We start from the raw sequence: 19,065 nt of genomic DNA on the forward strand, positions 1-19,065 counted from the left end.
TGTACCTCCAGGGCTACTGTAGACTGCAGACCCTCAGCCCCAACCCCTCCTCTTTGTTAAACAATATCTCACTTGAAAAGTTCTTCAAAGCCCTGAAACTGGAGACTAAGTGGCGTGTAGCAGTAGAGCTTCAGAATGATTATTTAGGGACCCTAATAAAAAAAATATGCACTTTGATACATTGGTTTATTTTGATGCTTTTTGTAGAAGCTGATACATTGTTGCTAATATGTTACTATTCCAAGTAAGGAAAACAAAGGGACAGCTCAGCTGACACATCCACCAAGGAGATCCTGGAGAAGGTTGGAGTTCTTAGTGAAGGGATCAGCTGGATCCCACCGCTGCCACCAAGTATCTCAAGGGTTCCTGTCCCAGCTCAATGAGCACAGAGATGCCTGGCAAGGGTGAGAAGATCAGACCAAGAATATAAAGCCATGAAGACCCCAGAGCAGAGGACAGGAAGCAGTTTAATGCCTGGGGTATAAAAAAAACTCACCATTCTGGAGCTCGCAACAGCTGGGAAACACCAGGATGGCTCTTCCCTGCAGCAGCTGGCTTTCTAATGAATGTTCAAAGCACCTCTTCCTGGTAGGATTTATCCATTTCCTGAGCTTAAAAGTGCTAAATTAATTTTTTATTTATTTATTTATTTATTTTATTTATTTTATTTTATTTTTTTATTTATTACTTATCTAAATAAATTTATTTAACTTTTTAAAAACTCACTATTTAGCTACATAGTGCTTTCTTTTGGACGCTCAAATAGTTAATACTACTAACCCATTCACACTAGACTCCTAGAATGGATGGTGTTCTAGAATTTCTACATTTTTACTTTTCTTGGAGTTTTGTGGGTAAAAGATATTTTATTTAAGTGCTCTGGTTTTTTTTTTTTTATAAATTCATTGAAAACATCAAATTTCATTGAAACAATTTCTCTGCTGTTTATTCCTTATTTAGATCTCAGAATTGCAGATCATGCCCAATTTTGTCCAATATAATGTAATTTTGATATATTATTGTTTTTTGGGTTTGTTTTTGTTCTCTTTTAGTTTTGCTGGCTAGCTCTCAACGCATGGCTGTTTTATAAAACTTTTGCCCAGTATTACAGAGGTCCGCAGTACTATTACTTACACAAGATGCTAGGGGTAAGTGTTCGAATGGTTAATTAACTGGGATTGTATCTGACACCAGGAATCCTTTCCGCTTATATATATATATATCGCCGGCAGATTCCGTAGCGCTCTTACAATAGGGGGACAGTGGAAATATTTAACAAAGACGATTTAAAACGACAATGACATCAGTCGAGATAAACCGGTACAGAAGGAAAGGAGGGTCCTGCACTTGGGAGCTTACAATCTATTCCAAAGCTTAAAACCGGGATATATTCATATAAAATACATTTTTTTTAATAACTTTTATGACTCCCTGGTATAAGGAAATTTAGGCTTTTAATTGTAGTTTATTCTTTTTGTATTGGTGGGCTATACATAGATTCTGCTTTATAATTATTATTATACGTTTATATAGCACCAACAGATTCTGTAGTGCTGTACAATAAGGTTGTACATAGAAATAACATATTTAAACAGATACAAAGGGAGTGGAGTGCCATCTTTGCTAGATTGAACAAGCATGTGGACATGGTAGACCCCCCGTTGACCCTTCTGGTGGGCACAAGGGGACTATCCCCCCTTATAAGATTAATTCAGGATCTGATGCCATGTGCGCATTATGAGATAAGGGGCAATATTTGGGTGTTTTGGGTCGTTCTCCAAGAATTGAGAGTTGGAGACACGTATTTGGACCGGGTACCGGAGCCCGTGGGGGGCGATCGATGCTCCCCGTGACCCTGGAAAAGCTGACATGCTGTGAACAATGGCTGCTGTTTGCTTAGTATCCGCTCCTGGCTGGGTTCGAATGAACTGACAGACCGCCGGATCTCACTAAAGCATTTTGCAGCGGGGGGTGCAATTAGCGTCGGCGCAGGTAGTAATAACCTACAGGCGGAACCCCAACCGGGTCAAAATTAAACCCATGGAAACAAAAAGGGGTCACAAAGATGCATTTTAATGGCGGATCTCTTTGTTACATACTATCAGAGTATCGTATTTTCATTTTAAAACATAATATTTATGAGAACACATCATACAAACTATATATATATAATATATATATATATATCTCCGTGTATCATAAATACATATTGCTGGCTTTAATGTGTAGAGCGCTAAAAGAATCTGTGTTGCTCCACGACAAGGTTGTTTTATTTTCTGAAATGGTGTGATTTGATGAATTAGCTGTATAATTATTTGGTGTATAAAGGGATCGCTGTGTAATATATTGAAGTTAAATACTGTATATAAATGATGTCATTTGCGTTTACATCATTAAGCCTGCGCATGCCCAAAGTGTAGAATAAATGTATGGTTTATACCAGAGGTGTCCAATGGACCTGGTACCTTACGTGGGTATTTATGCGGGGTGCTGCCTTAGGCTTGGTACAGGGCAGGACCCCCAGCTGCCACCCCAGACCTACCTTGAAGAAGCATTGGTCTTCCTCATGGTGCATGTCATCTACCGGGAGAGGGAGCCAGCTAGACACAGACCTCCATATTTTAACCGAGCAGAAACAACTGGCCCATTGAGGGATGTGATAGAAACATTTACTTTACTGAGAGAGTGGTAGAGAAGTGGAACAGCCTCCCAGCAGAGGTGGTAGAGGTTAACAGAGTGGAATTTAAACACGCATTGGGGACATACGGCTCCTGAATCTAAGACGAGACTAAGAACTGATTAAGGGCCGAACGGGTCCAATCTGCCGGCAAGCTCTATGTTTTTGTCTATGTTTCTATGGTTATTACTGAATGTTCGATTCTTCCCGGTTTCCGTTTGTATTCTATGACTTCATTCCGTCGTTAACAACTACAGAGTCAGGATGTGCGGCTGGCGGCTGGCCAGAGGAAGTGCACTGATTCATGATATTGTCTGCTTCCTTATAAATTCAAAACCAGATGTTGGGGAGGAAAACTTGAACTAACATGACTGCTTAAACCCAAACAAGTAGAACCAAATACCCCACCCAAACCCCAGAAATAAAGACACTAGACACCATTGAGTGGGATAGGGCATTTGGCCACAGCTTTATTAAACCATTCCCCAGGCCAGCGGAAACCAAACATTACAACCTGCCAGCTGCTGAGCGCTAGGCCCAACAGGCAGTTAAATTACCACCGATTGTACCAAGAGTCCCAGCCCTGCGGGTGCCATGAGCCGCCCGCAGGACACGCCTCCCCAAGCCCGCTATGGGCAAATGATCCAGGTTGCCTGAAATTACCGCGCTGGCCAGGGGACCCAGACCGCTGCTGTGACAATGAAGAGAACAAACAGGAAAGAAAAAACAAAACAATATACACAATGCAACAAAATTATACACGACCAAAAAAGGGGGCGGGCGGGAGGGGAACGTCTGGAAGCTGCTGTTGGTACAGGAAAAAGAGGTAAGAGTCACCTCTTCACCTTCCTATAAACCCTGATAGCTGCAACATTGTTGCAGCTACCCACCAATGAAAAGAAGCTTACTAACCACCATGCATGGGCCAGCAGCCATGATCCCCCTTTCCTATAGGTCCAGGGGGCCCCCTTTATGGGGGAGAACAGCATTTCCAAGAGGCAGTTAAGAAAGCCGGATAGCAGCACCTGGGGAGCGGCCATCTCCTCCAAGCAAAATGGCCTAATATTTATTATAATGCAACACACGGGAATGACTTATATAACCGACATATACACCACCATTCAAAAGTTTGGGGTCGTTTAGAAATTCCTTGTTTTTGGAAGAAAAGCAAATTTTGTCCATTAAAATAACATGAAATGGGTCAGAAATCCAGCGCAGACGGGGTTAAACAGCTTATTTTTTTAATGGAATATCTTCATAGGCGTACAGAGGCCTTTTATCACTCCCATCACTCCTGTGTTCCAATGGCCCTTTATCACTCCCATCACTCCTGTGTTCCAATGGCCCTTTATCACTCCCATCACTTCCGTGTTCCAATGGCCCGTTATCACTCCCATCACTCCTGTGTTCCAATGGCCCTTTATCACTCCCATCACTCCTGTGTTCCAATGGCACGTTGTGTTCGCTGATCCAAGTTTAAGTTCAAACGGCTAACTGATCGTTAGAAAACCCTTTTATAATTATGTTATAAAAGTTCAGTGACCCCAGACTTTTGAACGGTGGTGTAAGTAAGTAATAATGTGTGTTTACGCGCATTGCCTTAAAGGGACAGAAACAATTTGTAACAAACTTTGCAGATGGTATATGATCATATGATAATGTCAAACAATATCCGCTAGACTATTTTATCATAACTCCTAAAATGTTATATAAAGAATAATCTCACAGTTTATACCAAACACAACTTTCCATAATAAGAAAAAATGCAGCGTAAAAGATCATTTATTTGAATCTGAAAATATCTGTATTTATACAGAATCAATGATTTTAATATGATTTTTAATATGCATTCTTCCAAAAGAAAAAATGGAAGTGCTTGCTGCGCATGTACACAGGGGTCTGAACAGACCCCCGCCTGCAGTGTTTGCTGAGCCAGCGCTAGAGCTCACTGGCAGTGAGTAGATCACATGCATGTGCGGTGGAGGGGGAAGGGGCAAGTTCACATGGGAGGGGGATTATGCTGAATCCCCCCCCCCATACATTTGCAAAAGCAACACTGTGAAACTTTAAAGGGACCAAGCAACCCTATTATGCTTTATTATCATTTATTGTTTTCTATAGCGCCATCATATTCCGTAGCGCTGTACAAAGGGTAGACATAACAAGTAGTATGTAACATGACAATTTGATCTACAGAAACAACAGGTAAGGAGGGCCCTGATCAAAGGAGCTTACAATCTAGCAGTAGTGGCTGGAGTGGCCCTTTAAGGACAATAATAATAAATCTCATTTATGACTAATGATTGATTCAGCACGGAAGTGCAATGCATTTTTTGCCCAAAATAGACTTTTAAGCAATTTAAAGCCTTTTCTGGACAACATTAAATGCGCTGAATTCTTGCTTTGTTTTGTGTACTTATAGGTCATTATTATTCTAGTAGCAACCCCGGAATCTGAATTATGCTTTTTAGGTTGTGCGCTCCTCTATTTTTGTATATTTATACTGATAGCCTGTTACCATGGGAACAAAAAAAAAAGTTTCTGGTGTGAATAAAGCTCTAGAGGACATAATAAAGTGACATGTCTGCTAAGGTTTATTAATTGTTTTTAAGTGGCACTGCACCTTAAAATCATAAAAATGTGCAAATATATATATATTTTTTTTATTTTTTGGGGTTTTGCAAACTATTTATACATTTTACTGACCAATTGCAAGTGCTAAAAAAAGACGATCACTGATCAGTTGTTAGATATTCATGCATTAGAAGGATTTACGAGGCGCACCTCGTCTTTGATCTCCAGTAGCATTCATTTGACACAGGATGCCGTTTATTAGTTTAACAAAAAGAAACAGAAGTGATAAGTGTTCCTCAAACCTACTGTCTAGTGGATACCTCCCGACTGTCCCTTTATAAGACGCACAGTCCCTCTTTGTCCGCATAAAATGTTGGGAGCTGTGCTAGCAATTAATTGTCTTGGATATGTCCAAATTCTAACATTATCCAGCATAAACAGACCAAAGACGTAGTTCTCACTAATCTTATCTTCTCACAATCCTTTTTTTTTTATTATTTTACATTTCTTTTTATTATTTTAGAAAAAAAAAAAATATTATTAGCCATATTAAAGTAAATATTCAATCGCATATCATCACGGTATCTAACTATAGGGGCTGCAGCGCTTGGATTTATGTTTTTTAGCCTCTACGTGAAGAAAAAATAACGTCAAAATACACGTTCGTTGGCTACCATTGGCCAACATTAAAGTGCAGGAAGAGCCCGATGAGAACTAGGAAGGCTGGTTACATCAGATTCATGATGTCATGAAAAAAGTTCCACGAAAAATATCTCCATCAGCATAAAATACTGGTTTATCACAGCATTGAACTGGTTTATCTTCTTTATCTGCAGACCTGGAGGCCCCCATTGTTGTCCGTCATGTGATATTTTGGGCAACTCCCACCTCAGACACCACACTGAGACGATGCTTTATGGCAATGCTAATGAAGTCCTTTCCACCATAGACTTTTATTAATCAGAGTGTTCGGCTATGTGATTAAGACTAAGCCATTCTATTTAGGAGTCAGGGTATAGAATTGTCTTAAAAAAGTAAACAGCGCAATACATTTAAAGACTTGTTTTTCAGCGGATACCAGCAATAACACGATTCGGTGGCAGTTCCCGTTTAAGTCTACGCAGCTTAATACTCAATTTAATGTAGGATTTGGGATAAGTGATAGATCCACTAAACGGTCAGCGACCATATGCAGCTAAGTTACTCGAGTGATTTTGTAGAAGCAACAAAGGTTTCAAGTAATTGGTATGAAAGAGCTCGTGGGTACTTCATCTCTGTCCCTCTCCACCTGAATCAATATTAACCTATTTTCCCAATCTGTTTGTATGCGACCGCAACTAGAGAAGCTGAAAACTCATTGGAAATCACATTACTTCTGTTAGGAGGGCTGTAGCGGTAGCGTTTCCATAAAGTGCACCTTATGAATGCATGTTTCTCCATAAATTATTTAATATGTCTTTTTTTAACCAATTATAAAATGTAAAAGAGATTTTTAGTAAATGTTTATTTAGAGGAAAGGGTTAATGCGAGACGATGCTTATGTGTTTACAGATGACTACTGTCTGAGGTTTAAATGGACCCTCCGGTGTCCCAGGGAGCCCCTTGGACACTGAATGCATATGAAAGAACTTTGCATATTAGCTTGGAGAGAAGCTGCAGCTTCAGAGCTGCAGGAGAATACCGCATTAATGGTCCAATGTTTCGCACCATTGATGTCAGGAAAGTGTGCGGAGGAACTGCTCCTTTTGGACTAGACGGGACCACGTTTCATGGATGTACATGGTGCATCATTGGGCCCCCTGGAGTACCCGCTAAGCCAACGTTAGAGCTGGCGGTATGTATATTACGTGTCAGGAGAGGTGATCGGCCAAACATCTCTCCTGCAGGGCAAATAGCTGGGGGGGGTTAGGAAAAAGGGCATTTTCAGGGTGGGGGCACCATCATAATGTAAAGGGACCTCTCAACTATCATATGCATTAAAGTGTATAGGAGGGTTGGAGGATCCATTACATCTTTTAATTGCTTTTTAATTCTTGACATAAAAGGATAGGCTTGGTTTAACAATATTGGTAGAATAAACAAGGTAGAATGTAAAAAGAAAATGCATGAAAATAAATGATGACTGTTTTCTTGCTCAGTATAACCTTGAGTGGCGATAAAACAACTTAAATTCTAGGATACATAATGGGCAATCAGGAAACACTGGCTGTCAGTAGCGAGCCGTTTGAACTTCAACATGTCTTTTGCATTTCAAAAGACCTTTATCATTCAATGAGCTTAGGAGAAAGCTCCGTGAAAGCAGGGATGATAAAAAAATTATGTTTTGATTATAAATCAAGATAACGAAAGGCTTTGAAGCTGAATTATAGATATAAAGTTTGATGCCCCTGAGTGAAAAGGGGGACATAAAATGGGAAAAGTCCTTGATTCATTGGCAAGGCTGAGTTTGGATAAGATTATTTCCCCATTCCTTAACCAGTTGAACCCATTCAAAAAAACATGGTATCTTAGACAAGCCTAGCTTGCCTCATGGGAATTCCAGACCGGCAAACGCAAAAGACGTCATTTTAGGAGGAAAATGTTCACCCTGATAACCAGAGGACCATGGTGGAAAAAATATTCCTTCACTCAAGTGCGATTTATTAAAGACTGGTCTGTTTAATAGCTAGCATATTGTAGTTTGACCTGGTTTGTCCTAGAAGTGTTATGATTGAAGGATGACTCTTCTGGAGAAGTGAGCTTATCTCCATTTGACCCCAAATGTGTCCCTTCCAGCCCAGAAAGTTTCATAGAAAGAGGGTACTATGTACTACCCATCCACCGCTTTCTTCAGGTATTCTAACTAGATATTGAATCTTCCCAAGATTAGGACTGGGGCAAAAAAACAAGCATTCACTAAGCAAATATGCTATCCACCATGACTCTTCCATGCCTAGTCCATATTGACCCCAATGGTTCCCATTGAGAAGCTTAACTGATGCCTCCACAGCTCCATACAAGAACACTCTGATCCCAAACCCTGGTTATTTCCATGGATGTTTCATCAATAATGTAAGAAATAAAACAGTGAGGGCTGACAAAGATATTAAATCACAGCAGGTATGTCTGTTACAGAGTCTTCGTGAACTAATTCACCGCCATTATAGGTAACAGCACTTCCGTTGTTGCCTTCGTCATTACGCGTCTCTGAGGCTTTGTCCTCAAAAGATGTTACCTTGCAGGCGGTTCTGGCGGTTCCAGCGTTGCCGCGAGCAGGGGATCCGAGACGCAGCCCGCGCGTTCAGCCCCCTGCTCGTTCTGTTCGCGGGAAGACGCGTTGTGGTCCGTCCGGCCGTTAGACGCGAGCCCCCGTGTGGTGATCTGAGGTTAGAAGGGACGCGCGTCTCAGCAGCATGAGATACTGTTAAATAAAGCCCCAATATAGCGTTAAGTCAACCAGTGGTCAACCATGAACGATAGTGGTCAAAGACGGAGAAGGAATAACCATAGAATGATTGATTAGAAGAACCGGTATTGTCTGGAAATGTTATTTAAATGAATAAATGACCCGATTTCTGCTGAGTGCTAAAAGAACTGTATTTCAATTTAAAATGTAAGCTGTGTGGTGTCACAAATCAGAAGAACAGGGGAAATTGCAGACATATTGGTTCAGTTGGAAGTGGGAATCATCTTGATGAATGAGGAACACCTTTCATACAAATAGAGTCATTTACGTATTTGTCACATTGGTGGATTTATCAGTATCTGCGTATCGTCACATCCAGAATCCCATATGTTACATTTTTTTTTTTTAGAACTGACAAAATCCCTTCTTGATTGATGGTTCCATTTACAGTACGGGAACTTATTTGGATGCTAATGTATTTTACTGCATAACTCAGCATATATTCGAACAATGGCTGTTTTCAAAAAAGGGGGCTTAGATTAATATGGCTATAATGTATTAAGCAATCATCTTTCATTGTAAGATTTGTGCTTATCTTGTAAGCGAAAGAAACGCAACCTGATTTATCTATATGCCTGACAATCAATATGCACGGAGAGAGGCAATGCGATAGAAACATTTAAATACATAAAGGATGGGAAGTTTATTTCGAATGAGGACGCATGTTAGGACAAGAGATCATAATCTAACACTAGGAGGTCAGAGTCTTAGATGTAACGTAAGGAAGTTTCACTTTACTGAGAGGGTGGTAGGTAAGTGGAACAGCCTCCCATCAGAAGTGGTTGATGCTAATACATGCATGGGATAGGAATATGGCTCCAAGGACCGATTAAGGTTTGAGTCTTTACAGCATAAAAAATGGGCAGACTAGTCGGGCCGAATGGGACCGATCTGCCGCCGAAGGAACATTACAGGAATTGTAGTCAGGGGTGTCAACTAGTTTTTTATCTTAAAAACCATGCCAGCCTCAATTACCGTCTCTTATACACAAAGAGAAAATGTTGTTGTTTTTTTCAGGGGACTTCACCTTTAAATCAAAATCTCCATTAGTGTCAAATTTGTGAAAAAATAAATAAAATAAACACACTGAAGGTGTATTCTATCAGTAATGTTTGGACCCAAGCAGCTGATATGTTTGACCTCACTGTATAAGTAGGAATACTGTTCGGCTTCACTGATTGCTTCTTTTATAGAGAAGCGCCATTAGAACAGAGTATTTATTCCCGGTGATAAGTCCCAGCATGTCAGCTTTGACAAACCTACATTCCTTCGCTTAATTAAACTCAGCAGAGGAAAATGAACGTTCCGTAAAGGTTAAGAATTGCTTCTGAAATTCTACTTGACTGCAGAAACATTCATAAGCACTGGCCATCGTGTTCCAAATATCTCTGCCACATTCTAGACCAAGAATAAAAAAAGCAATTCTTATCTGTAGGTTACAAGATAAAGGATACAGTACTGTGTATTGTAATGTAGGTCAGCATTCAAGGAAATAGGTTTTATTTTAATTTTGTTCCAAGATACTTCCTTTATCTGCAGACCTGGAGGCCGCCATTGTTGGCAGTCATGTGATATTTTGGGTGACTTTCCCGGCTCAAACACCACACGGAGCTGATACTTTCCGGCATTGCTAATGAAATCCGTTCCTCCATAGACCTTGGAGGTCTGGATGATTAAGGTCTGAGCATCTTTATTATTTCCAACAGGCAGTATGATCAGGAGACAGGGTGTTTGTCTAGTAGATTGTCCAGAAGATTGGGATAAAATAAAAGAGCTAGAACACACACTTTTATTGTACTTTTCCCCCGGGAGACTCAAAGAAGCTTACAAATGTATAAACAGAAATACAAACGTAGAGTTCCTGATGGTCAGATGTGCGGACCAAATGCCTGATAAAAGGGTCTTAGACTTTTTTTTTTATAATGATGGTTCCTGTCTTATTGAGCGAAGGAAAGAGTTCCAGAATCTGAGGGCAGCATAGCTGAATGTCTGGAAACCTGAGTTTGTCTTTATTCTGTTACTGACAGGAGGGATCCATTGGCTGACCGAAGTTAGTGAGATGGACCAATGAGAATCAATAGTAATCTTTCAGGTACTGTGGGCCTTGATTGGCCTGTTGACCTTCAAAGCCCTAAGCAATTTTAAAATATGTTCGCCATTTAAGTGGAGAACAGGTGATATGTGACATGAACAAGTTTGACTGGTCAATGGTCTGGCTGTTGCATTGAGTTCTTTTTCTGGGAGGTCCAAGTAAAGTGCATTACCGTAACCTAGGTTTCTAAGTTTCTCAGATGAAAGGAGGAAAATGTTATTACTAATAAGCCTGTTGTTTAAATGACAGTCCAAAATCAATCAGCACTCTGAGATTTTGAACCTCTGTTGAACTAATGAGTTCAGAGCCTCCAAGTTCCAGGCCAGTTGGGTGATCATGAGATATTCTTGTTGGGATCCTCTCACCAAGAGTACCTCTGTTTCGGTTCACTTTTACATAACATCCACTCTATAAGATCTGCTAATCAACGGTTGAAGTATTTGGGGTCTTTAGTTGGGTCTGCGTAGCAATGATATTGTAGACCATGTCGCCTGATGGCGTCTCCCAGTGGTAGTGAGTCTGCTGTGATAGAGGCTCGGATGGAGGAAATCTTGTCTGTGAAGAAGATTGCAAATTCTTCACACTTAGCAATGCAGAAAGTTGGTGGGGATATTCAAAAACTAAAGAGATAAGGTGAATGCAGTAGGTGTTTATTGGGGGACCTTGGGATGTACACCAGACACTGGCTGTATATTGGGAATAAAATAATTTCAATGATTTTAATCTATTGTTTTTGAACCGTACCCTAACACTTGTTCTGTTTGTTCAGTTAGGATTGTGTCTTAGCAGAGCGTCGGCTTCTGTCCTTAACTTCAACAGCAGTTTGGTTCTTTTACCAATGTGCCGAATATTACTGGCCTTTCTACGTGGATCTAAAAAGGTAAACAATTTAAAAAGATTCTTTTTTTAAATTACCAATATTGCAATTTATAACACCCCCCCTAGTAACATAACATTTCTGTAAACTAATAAGTATCAAACAGACGTGCAAATGGGCCAAAAACCATTCCGACAAACATTTGGGTTAGTTTTTGGCCCATTTGTTTTCAGACAATGAATTCTGTTTCCTGCCCGTTCGTTTCCGACGAAAATCTGGGACCATTTAAAATTCGATAACAAAATTCTTGTCTGAAGCCCACAGTTACTCTTACTCACTCATTTTCGTTCACTCTTTCTCTCATGAACTCTGAATGTCTCCCTACCTTCTCTGCCTACTTCCGCATCTGGCATCTTCTCCTTTCTTCTATCTTCTCTTCTTTCTTCTCTCTGCTTTCTTCGACCGCACCTCCGCAGACATAACCTTTCGACACAAACTTGGAAGTTTGGGGTAGAGGACATCAGCAGAAGGGCCGCCATTTTGCCTTAAGATAACCCTGTGTCAACGGTGGATAAATGTAGGTAGTGTGGAGACACCAGCGGTCTTTGTATTTAGTTCTACCTGGGAATATATGAATCAGAATTCCAGTGGTCAGTGGAAATCTTGTTAAAAGTACAGTTCAAGAACTGAAACTACAAGCAATAATCATAACAAAATCATGTTAAAATCTGTATTGGTTTAATAAAATGTGCATAGTTTATTATTTTTTTTTTGTTTTTCATTTTTTTGTTTATAATTGCTAATTTTTTTAAGGTTGTGAAAAGGAAAACCAGAAGACTTTTGGACAAAAACAAAACTTTCCATGCAGCCTGTGGAATTGCAATTTGTGTTTTTTCAGGTAAATATCTCTAATAAATATGAATCTATCTCATCAAAAAGTATTGCGACAACAGCGTTCATTAAAATCCCATATTCCAACTAGAAATAAAATATGAACTTTTTCTCCCGCATTCCGTTATAAAATAAAGACAATTCCCGGGGTCCATGGGGACCGCGCAGAACCCTATTAGTTCTTACTGTTATATTATTCATAACTGCTAGATTGCGGTAATCATCTGCGATAAACAATTTCTAAAGACTAAGCATCAGCAAACTTCTTCTTCACTCGAAGCTCCTTTGGGGAAACCTCCGAATTTCATTACTTCCCTCAAACCTGGTATGCAAATTAAATCGCATGTATATAAGTAGAAAAAAATGCTAGTTTTACGGCGTGTAAAGCACAGGTTGCCATGATTGTGGGTTGTGTTTTAATGAATTTAATGAATTTTTTAAGGATAGATTGATAAATCTGATTTTCTCTGCCAGGTATACACATTACCCACAATGCTTACCCTCTTGTTCAAAGTAAAAACATAGAATAAGAAGCACTCGACCCATCTAGTCTGCCTATTTTTCCTAACGGAAACCTCAGATCAGTCGTTAGTGTCGTCTTAGATTCAGGAGCCATATGCCTATCCCATGCATGTTTAAATTCCCTCACTGTATAAGCATCTACCACTTCAGCTGGAAGGCTGTCCCACTGATCTACCACCTTCTCAGTAAAAGTAAAACTTTTGTGCATTCCATCTAAACTTCTGACCCTCTAGTTTTAGATTATGATCTCTTGTTCTAACATTTCTCCTCGTTTGAAATAAGCTTCCCTCCTTGAAATTTGGAATACCTCCTCCAAGAATTAGCAGAAAATATTTAATTTACTCAAACTGCCGTATCGTCTTATTTTTTCTATATTTTATATATTTTTCCCTAGATTTTCTTTTTATTCTGCTTCTGTATGTCTGCTATTTCACTCCCACGGCCGGCATTCTGAATCCATTCTTCCTGACATTTGAAATGGAAAAAGGGGACTCGTGTTTTAACCCTATATATCTCAATGCGAATCTTTGTCAGTTTGGCCTCCACATATTATCCGAGTATTAAACAAAGCGCTCTTTTAGGGTGAATTCTCATAAAATTTTTACATTGTGGACCTCACCGCATTTACGGCTCTGCTGATTCTTTTAGTCGGCAAACAAAGATGAGGGTGACAAGTGGAGGAAATTCAAAATAGAACATGCATTGTCATGGAAACAGCAAAAGTAAGATAATAGAACCAAATAAAGATTCTTTTTTTTGCTAGTGAATAGAAGGAAAAAATAGTGGGACATATTTTTTTATTGTAGTTCGGACGGAATGTGATTTAAATTTTGATACTAGAAGAACAGAGCGTTTCTTGGTTATTATATTATAAATATTGCGAGCGGTAATACCGTATTTCAGTTTATAAGATATTGCATATGTGCATATAGTAAATATAGTAGAGTATATAGATTATTTAAAATAAAAGTGTTTTATTCACCAAAGTAGGAGTCGCATGACAGTTGTGGTTTCAACATCTCAATATATATTAGGAACAAACCTTTGGAACTCTCTGCTTTTAAGCCGTTGGGTGAAGATAGCGGTATTTGCCCATGTCCACTTCCCACCCACTAAAGACCCCTCTTGGGTTAGCCCCACCATGACACATGGCTGCCCACTCCATCACATAGGGCTAGTCCTGCCCCTTCACAAAGCCACGCCGTCAGAAGAGCAAGCGCTCGGGGTAGCCTATCGTGGTCAGGACACACGTATTATTAAAGAGGTTCAACGTCTGTGGCCTTCTCCTGCAAGAAAAGCTTGGTCAACCCGGTATGCTCCTTAGTTCAATCAGATTTCCTGAAAGTCCCAGCACCCATTCAACTATGCATTGTGCAGGGCCAGCTGCTGCCTTCTTGCTAGAGCTGGTCCTTCAATAGATTCAGTAATTTAAAATCAGAACTCCTTCTTTAGAGCAAACCTACACTTACAAGTCCCAAGGTGAGAGCGAACCAGGAACCTGCTATGATTGTAGAAATGTATCCACATTTCCGTTACTTTGAGGCGTATTAGAATATGAAGCAATTTACTACGTTACAGAGACGGACTCCTATCCCTAGAGGATGGGGCATGGGTTTTCACTTGGCTGTGAGTTATTGTCTGCAAACATGATGAAAAATAAGGTTCTATGTATGTTTATTTTGTACAGTTCTGGAGACCCTCTCATCTTCAGAAGGATATTGACATTCTGGAGAGAGTTCAGAAGAGGGCTACCAAAATCGTACCAAAATAACCGGGATAGACTAAGAGAAACTCAATATGTCCGGCTTTGAGGAGAGAAGAGAGAGAATGTGACATTTGAATACAAGGGATTTAACAAAGTACAGGAGGGAAGTTTATTCCAAAGGAGGAAAAACGTTAGAACACGAGACCATAATCTAGCACTAGAGGGTCAGAATCTTTACATAGTTACATAGTAAAAAAGGTAAAAAAAAGGCCTAAGTCCATCAAGTTCAACCCTTCTACCTAACCTTCCTATTCTTGATCCAACAGTAGGCAAAAAACCCTAATTAAGCTACTTTGATGTAATGTAATAATGTTTTTTTACTGAGAGGGTACTAGGTACGTGGAGGCATATGGCTTCTTAATCTAAGACGAGACCAAGGACTGATTAAGGTCTTAGTCTTTACGGCAGAAACAACAGGCAGACTAGATGGGGCCGAATGGGTCTGATCTGCTGTCAAATTCAATGTTTCTAGGGCCACGAGAATTCCTCCTCGGGTCCATTTTAGACCAAATCAAGATCTTATTAATTCTCTTAAAACAGTCTTTCACAACGGCCTCAATTTTATACTACACACGTGTCGTTTAGCCGTTTGCCGGAATGATTAATAATGAATAGTTTTCTGTGTTTCTACCTAGCCATACACGTGGTGGCTCATGTCTTTAATGCCGTCAATTTTTCCGTGCACTATAACTCTAATTTTGATGACCTGAATGTAGCACGTTACAAATATGAGGTACGTGAAGATTTTTTCCCCCCCTGTAACTATATATTACAAATATATTCTAGCAAAAAAATCTTATTTTTCTCAGAATGTCACCTTTTTTTTTGCCAGTTCTGTTGTTAAATATCATCACTAATACATATTTGCAAATTCATTTGAAATGTATATTATACATGCTGTGTAGCAACAAGAGCACAACCTGAACAGTAAAAACTGTTAATTGGTTAAATTAAATTAAAAAAAATCATATTTAGAATTTATTAGAGAAGTAACTGAATAAGGGATTCATTTTTTTTATTTTTTTTTAGAAATTTGTACTTCTAGAATGCTTTGGGTCTTTATCATTTTATTTATGTATTTTCCTGTCTTTGTGATGTTTTAATTTCAGGATCCTAGAAAAATTATCTTCACGTCTGGTAAGTTGATTTTTTTTTTCTTTTTGTATGGGAAAAAAAACTTTGATATTTGAGGTGCTGTTCCGCTTAGACAAAACATTAATTGCATTCTCTAATATGTTTTACAAATACATCTTAAAAGATCCGTCACTTAGAAACGACACGGAAACCTTTAATAAGCTTTTTTCCGTTTCTATGCAACAATATATCAGCGAACGCTTTTGTGTCGAATGACAGCTGCTCCTGGCAAACAAAATATGAATGACACACAATGTTTACGGGATTAAAGAATTGCATATGTGAAGGATTCCGAGAGAGGGAGGGTGTCAGTATGTATGTATGTATGTTAGAGTGTATGTTAAGTGCGTGTGTCAGCATGGATGTGTATGTGTAAGCATGTGAGCATTAATGTGTATTTGTATGTGTGTTAAAGGGAGTGTGTGTTAGTATGTGAGTGTAAATGTGTGTTAGTATAAGTTTGTGTATTAGTGTGAGTGTGTAAGTTTGTATGTGTGTGTGTGTAAATGTGTGTCAGTGAGCATATGAGTTATGGGGAGGTAGAAGGCCCAAAAGGGCCACTTGGCTTTACCTGCCTTTGGGGTCACAAGGTGTCAGCCCTGCCCTGACAATAATATAAGTCTGATGCAGAAGGAGAAAAGGGCCCAGCTCTTTCCAGCTTAGAATATGTTAGCCATGTAAGCTTTGAAGACCCCAGAAGCCTCTTCACGTTTCATTGGAGGTTTTCAAGGTCTTAATAGTTATTTGACTTTATGTCCTACTCAATGAACACTCTTCTATTAATCGTAGACTATTTGGGAGTTGGGAAGCCAACTTTGTTCCTGAGAATTAAAGTAACAACCTTTGTCGTTTTGTCTGCACCTTTTAAGCTTACCTTTCCTTAAAAGAAACCATAACAGTTTAGAATATTCCTTTGATGCCCTATACCAGGGGTGTCCAAGTTTTTTCTGCAGTGAGCCACTTCATCAGAATTGTATACGTGCGAGAAAATATGGCCTTTAATAAAATATGCAGATTAAAATAAAGCAAATGACACAAAACCTTTACTTTTCCTCTCACTGATTTCTGGGATTTCTGGGCCTACAACTTCAGGATTTTGGATAAGTAAAAATAAAATAGTTCTATTCAGGGTTCACTTAGCCGAAACTGAAAGTGACCCCCCCCCCCACACACTTTTAATAAAAGTAAGTTACACACCAAAATTGTACCAAAAAAATTTATATTATGATTGTTAACAGCAATCTCAGGCATACCCAGATTCCAGCATGTACTGGTTGGCTGGGCATTGTATTTTTTGTCCAATTTTAGTGTGTAACCACACTTTTTTTAAAAGTAACACAACAATATGACTTGGCATGATATGAGTGTGATTGCTAACAGCAAACACACTCTTTTTATACCCAGGCAACCAGTGAATGCTGGAACCTAGGCATGATGGGGCTGTGATTGCTGTTAGCAGATTGCTGTTAGCAGATTGCTGTTAGCAATCACACTCCTATCATCCCAAATCAGCCAATACAGGCTGGTACAGGGTGGCTTTAAGTGCAGACCCCATACTGCTGGCAGCATCAATACACAAGGGGGGCAGCTAGTCAGGTTTCAGCATGTACTGGTTGACTTGGCATGATAGGAGTGTGATTGCTAACAGCAAACACACTTTTTTATACCCAGGCAACCAGTAAATGCTGGAACCTAGGCATGATGGGACTGTGATTGCTGTTAGCAGATTGCTGTTAGCAATCACACTCCTATCATCCCAAGTCAGCCAATACGTGCTGGTACAGGGTGGCTGTAAGTGCAGACCCCATACTGCTGGCAGCATCAATACACAAGGGGGGCAGCTAGCCAGATTTCAGCATGTACTGGCTGACTTGGCATGATAGGAGTGTGATTGCTAACAGCAATCACAGTCCCATCATGCCTAGGTTCCAGCACTTCCATGCTATCACACACACACAAACTCATTCATTCCCTTAATCAGACATACTCATTCACACAACCTTCCCCACCCCCTTACCTGCTCTACAGCTCTCGATGCCGCTCAGAGACTTCAGCAGGGGGCGCGGCCTCCCTCATTCTCCCCACAGAGGAAGCAGGACTGGAGCAGAGAATAGACCCTCCCACAAGTAAGCAGCAGGGCTCTTGTGATCCTGGCGGCTCATCTCACGCGGGCGGCACCTCGAGGTTCCGCGGGCCCGCATTTCGCCCGCGGGCCGCATGTTGGACGCCTCTGCCCTATACGCTAGGACATGCAAGCAAGCAATTAGGGAGTCCATGAAAAGTCCCCGAGATAACACACAGCAGGGTTTTATTTTCTCGGAAAACTTAAAAGCAAGTCAAGGTCTCGGTAATAATCTGTATAATAAATAATCTGTATTGGACAGTTGAATAAATTAAGACCAATACCATTTGCTTTGTCTATCACGCATATCAAGTAAAAGTAACATCAAGCTAGGCTAGAGTATTTATTAATACATCAATATCAAATAAGACAATCTGACAATCCTAAATTATGACATCATCACACTGGGTCTCCAAAGATATTTTTCCTACTCTTTCTTCATTTCTTATTTATACTGGGTGTATCTGTAAATGTATTTTTAGGGAGTCTTGTTTTAAGCACATAGGCATGTTATGAATTAGTATTTATGGAGAATGAATTGATATCAGTAAAAAATTAATTGGGATCTGTGATTTTGTATTGAATGAATCGTGATCTGTGATTTAGTATTAAATGAATCGTGATCTGTGATTTCGTATTAAATGATCTGGAATTTGTGATTTCGTATTGAATGAAGTAGGATCTGTGATTTCGTATTGAATGAAGTAGGATCTGTGATTTTGTATTGAGTGATTTTGTATTGAATGATCTGGGATCTGGGATTTCGTATTGAATGAAGTAGGATCTGTGATTTCGCATTGGGTGATTTGGGATCTGTGATTTCGTATTGAATGATTTGGGATCTGTGATTTAGTATTAAATGAATCGGGGTCTGTAATTTCGTATTGAATGAAGTAGGATCTGTTATTAAATTACTCCACATCTCTCTATTGTACAATCATTTTATCTTATGTTCTTTGCTTTGAATTACTGTTTGAGGGGTGGTCCGATCTTGCATCTCTGATAAAGCATATGATTATTAATAAT

General features: G+C 39.6%; 1 protein-coding gene across 2 annotated transcripts in view; it reads left to right on the forward strand.

Moving 5' to 3' along the window:
* The first annotated feature begins 531 nt into the window (after nt 1–531).
* Nucleotides 532–19,065, forward strand: part of LOC149280613 (NADPH oxidase 4-like) — a 67,132-nt gene continuing 48,598 nt past the window's right edge. For both annotated transcript variants that reach the window (XM_089500304.1, XM_089500305.1), the window contains exons 1-6: nt 532–588; nt 1,053–1,148; nt 11,558–11,668; nt 12,419–12,503; nt 15,419–15,516; nt 15,893–15,920. In XM_089500304.1, the coding sequence (XP_089356430.1) occupies nt 532–588; nt 1,053–1,148; nt 11,558–11,668; nt 12,419–12,503; nt 15,419–15,516; nt 15,893–15,920 (475 nt within the window). The remainder of the gene's footprint in view (nt 589–1,052; nt 1,149–11,557; nt 11,669–12,418; nt 12,504–15,418; nt 15,517–15,892; nt 15,921–19,065) is intronic.

Source organism: Sceloporus occidentalis, unplaced genomic scaffold (assembly GCF_023333645.1).
Source record: "Sceloporus occidentalis isolate IW3139 unplaced genomic scaffold, rSceOcc1.0.p SCAF_151, whole genome shotgun sequence".
NCBI classification, from domain to species: Eukaryota; Metazoa; Chordata; class Lepidosauria; order Squamata; family Phrynosomatidae; genus Sceloporus; species Sceloporus occidentalis.